Raw genomic sequence first — 4,004 nt, 5'->3', positions numbered from 1 at the left:
GTGTGTGTATGTGTGTCTCTGTTCCTGCATTTCAGATCCATTTCCCTTTATATTTACTTTCTTTATTACTTTATTAAATATAACAAAAGACACACTTTGTCCATGAGTCATGTATCAGTTTCTCAGAAGAGGTTCTTCAGATAGAATATATAAATATATCTAATGAGGTCTTACTCGGTCCCTTCACGGTGACGATGAGCTCGCCGCTGCCGCCTCCTTTCGTGTAGACTTTGAAATCGGCGACCTCTTTGACCCGCAGACCCTTCGGCTGCAGACCGCGACCCGACGCCCTGCACGAGTTCGGGTTACAGGCTGTGAGAGGAGGAGAGGGGTTAGACCGGGAGGTAGAATATATATATGATGATAACACAGAAACATTCACACCGTCAAACACACAGTGGAACGAAAGCCAAGTGCCTAAATCTACAAAAAGCTAAAATCTCCTTTTTATATTATTTCCTCCAATTCAAATGTCCATAGTTCACTCTGGAAGTAAACAAAGGAGCCCGTGGAGGCTTAGATCAAACCTAATGTGATCTCTTTCTGATCTTATAATGAGTCATATTAATGTGATGATAAAACAGACACACAGCGGTGGACTGTAACTCTACTGTTTTAACTTTGGGCCACGTTGACAAGCTGCAGTAAAAATACGTTTTGTTTAGATTCAAATCTATTAGGGTTTTCATATCTTTCTTATTTGGCTTTTTATATTCATATTATACTTACTACACTCACACCCACAGACACACAACGTAACCTCTTAGGGTTTTCACTTGTTGACTAATTGCTCTCTTTATACTTCACTCTGGGAGTAAACAAAGGAGTCCGATGGAGTCTTAGATTAAACCTCACTGTGACCTTTTAACATCTCTTTCTGATCTTATAATGAGTCCATGATTAGATTTCCTAAACTGACCCCGAGGGGTAAGAAATGTCACAAGCCTTAAACTAAATATAGTGAACCAAGAATAAACACACACACACACACACACACACACACACACACACACACACACACACACACACACACACACACACACACACACACACACACACACATCTGTGTTAGTCAGCTGATCGGAGCTGAAGCAGTTTGCTGTTTGAAGCTGAAAGAAAAGCAGCGCAGATGAAACAGAAGCAGAGATATCAGACTGTTGATAACATAGATGTTATTATCAGGAGAACTGTTGGAGACATATGGAAGGAAAGAAGGTTTCTGTTATCTCATGAACACGAGTTCAATGTCTCGTTATTTGTAAAAAGCCAGAGGTAATCAAGCCTTTATCGCCGAAAGCAAAAGATGGTTTTCTCTCACTTCGATCCGGACGACACGACATCATGGCTCGTTGTTTTCCTCGTGATAAATAAAGTGGTCATGTGAAGAAATCTGCCCGTTGATTCTGGGAAATTAATATACAATAAACCTTTTTTCCTTGGGGGATAAAGGGAAAGTTAACTCGTGGTCTTGAGATAACGACATTACAAAATGTAATTGCAAGCGTTCAGAATTTTACCGTGAAGCAGAGGATCCCTGTGAAACTGAAGGATTACATTATAGACGTCTTTATAGAAACGGAGCGGAAAGCAGCATTTAAACGTGGAGAACAGGAGGAGCAGGGTTAGGGTTATGAGGAAGAGGAGGATGAAGAGGATGAAGGCCAATGTGTAAAATAATGTTCACATTCACTCGTTAAATGCATTAGTTCTGGTGTTTGAATTGACTGGAAACAATCTGAACTGTTAAGCATCCAAATGTTACGGTTCATGTTTTATTCAACATATGTTTTAAATGTTCTTTACTCAGACGTTAAAAAAAGGATGTCAAACTTTTTTTAAATATAAAAGATATATGTGAAAAATATATATTTATAAAAATAATATATTACAAAAAAGATATAAATGTAATTTCATTTTGTGACGTTTAATGTCTTATTGTTAATATTTTTGGAAATGTTCGTTAATCCGAACAATCACCAAATGTTAAAAAAAAGAATATCCCAAACTTTTTTTGTAAGATGTAAAACAAAGTCTTTAATGAAAATATTGTAGAAATTGTCAAAAAATATGTAAAAGTCCAAAAAATGTTCAACAGAAATGTCCAACATTTCCAAAAAATGTTTTAACGTGAACAAATAATGTCCAGAAATACAAAAATAAAATATACGTGAAAATCTCCCAAAAAACTAAAAAGACATTTGAAAATGTCCCAAAAACTGAGAACATTTTACAAAATGTGACAAAAACTTAGAAACATTTCAAAACAGAAATGTAAATGCCCAATCAGTTTTATATTTGTTTCAGTTTCAGTTGATATTGAGAAGAGTTCTTTGCAGCTGCTCGTGTTTTAGACAAACTAAAGTACACCTGGTAGTCGGACCCCAGCAGGTCTACACACATTCACTCAGCAGAAGAAGAAGCTGCTCATGCTGTGAAGCGGCCCCCAGGAAGAGGTTGAAGGAAACCAGGCTCAGGTAACCCCCCCCCAGCCCAGCCTGTACTAACTTGGTCGCCTGGATCGAGGTGGCGTTCCACCAGGGATGTCCAGTGATATTTTTGAGCCAGCCTGTAAAGGATGACCCTAGCGGCAGATGAAACAACCAGATGGCCACCTGGAGCAGTGTACTGTGGCACAGGGATGTGGTGACCCACCAAGTGTGGACGCAGGATGACTCTCGAACCACCAAACTGACAACCTGCCTCTTTCCATTTAGGCCCCCAAACCTACCTGAATAGGAAATGATAGAAACTACACCAAGGGGATAGAGGAGGACTAACCAGATTCTAGTATAGAGGTCTGAACGCACATTCCCCAAAAGAGGACTTGTCGATGTCTCGTTGTCTAGGTCTCGCGTTGTTCTCGCACAGTCCGGTGTCTGTAGGGATATGTGTTTTGTGCGACCCTCTGGAAGTTAGGTCAGTTCTCTAGGATAGCAGGCCAGGACGGCCGTCCAAGCTGTCTTCCTTCCAGATCCTCTGCTAATTATGGGTCTTATGTTCAGTTGTACCTTGTAAAACTAATGTGGTTGATGATACCAAGGTTCTACATGTATACGTACAGCCTTACAAAGTCGGACAAGGTTCTATCAGGTATAGATTCGTACGGACCGATATCTAGACGCTTTCCAAGTCTGAGACGTAGATCTTCTTCCCTGTAATTCCGCTCTCTGAATTAGAAAGTTCAGAACCTTGAGCCGCTAGAAAAGTAAAGCTTGCAAACGTTAGACCCGCTGAAGAACGAAGAAACGTGAACAATACAAATAGTGAATCCCAAACGACATGGAACCAAAAAGTTATACTTTACAGAAATAGTCGATCGGGATGTGACCGTCAGGACTCACTTTGGTCATCTGAACTTGGAAGACAGTCCTAGACCATTATATCTGTCAGACAGCCTGTACTGAATCTTGACATGTAGAACTTGCGATGAACCCTTACGAGGTTAAAACTAAACCCTGAGATCGAAGAAAGAACAGCTTGACTGTACACTCTGAACGACCTAACTTCCCAGAGTCCCAAAATCCCCAAACCACCCAGGACCTACAGCCGCAGACCTCCCAATCTCAACGACCTCCAAACCTCCAGCCTTCCAGATTTCTGTTAGCACGTCAAAAAATACAGACCCCAAAACCGTTCAAACTTTCCAAACAAGCAGATGCACCCAGATCTCAAAAGACCCAGATGTGTAAGATGCTACCAGACCTCCTGACCTCCGGTAATAAAGGACCTCAGAACTAAGTAACTCCAGACCTCCCAGATGTCTACAAACCTCCGTAATTAAGGACCTCGGAACTAAGTAACTCCAGACCTCCCCAGATCTACAAACCCTCCGCGATCTACAAACCTGGAGCACGCCAGACCTTCCAGAGTTAGATGTTTACGAACGGGACAACAGGGGAGGACGTCAAAGTGTCTAACGGGGAGGGGGGGTCGCCCAGAGGCCACGTATCTCTCGGTCAGAGACACGAGTGCGTGCGGACGTGGGGAGTCTGGCCTGGGCCTCT

General features: G+C 41.7%; 1 protein-coding gene across 1 annotated transcript in view; it reads right to left on the bottom strand.

The window, feature by feature from the left end:
- Positions 1–136: 136 nt before the first annotated feature.
- LOC104949284 (filamin-C-like) overlaps positions 137–4,004 on the bottom strand; it is a gene marked incomplete at its 5' end in the record, with an annotated part of 24,905 nt that continues 21,037 nt past the window's right edge. Inside the window, one exon of the mRNA XM_010775618.1 lies at positions 137–312. Within this exon, the coding sequence (XP_010773920.1) occupies positions 137–312 (176 nt within the window). The remainder of the gene's footprint in view (positions 313–4,004) is intronic.

The sequence above is a fragment of the Notothenia coriiceps genome, unplaced genomic scaffold (genome assembly GCF_000735185.1).
Source record: "Notothenia coriiceps isolate Sejong01 unplaced genomic scaffold, NC01 NC01_scaffold00015851, whole genome shotgun sequence".
NCBI classification, from domain to species: domain Eukaryota; kingdom Metazoa; phylum Chordata; class Actinopteri; order Perciformes; family Nototheniidae; genus Notothenia; species Notothenia coriiceps.
The sequence above is the reverse complement of the archived record's forward strand: the minus strand, read 5'-3'. Positions and strand labels throughout refer to the sequence as shown.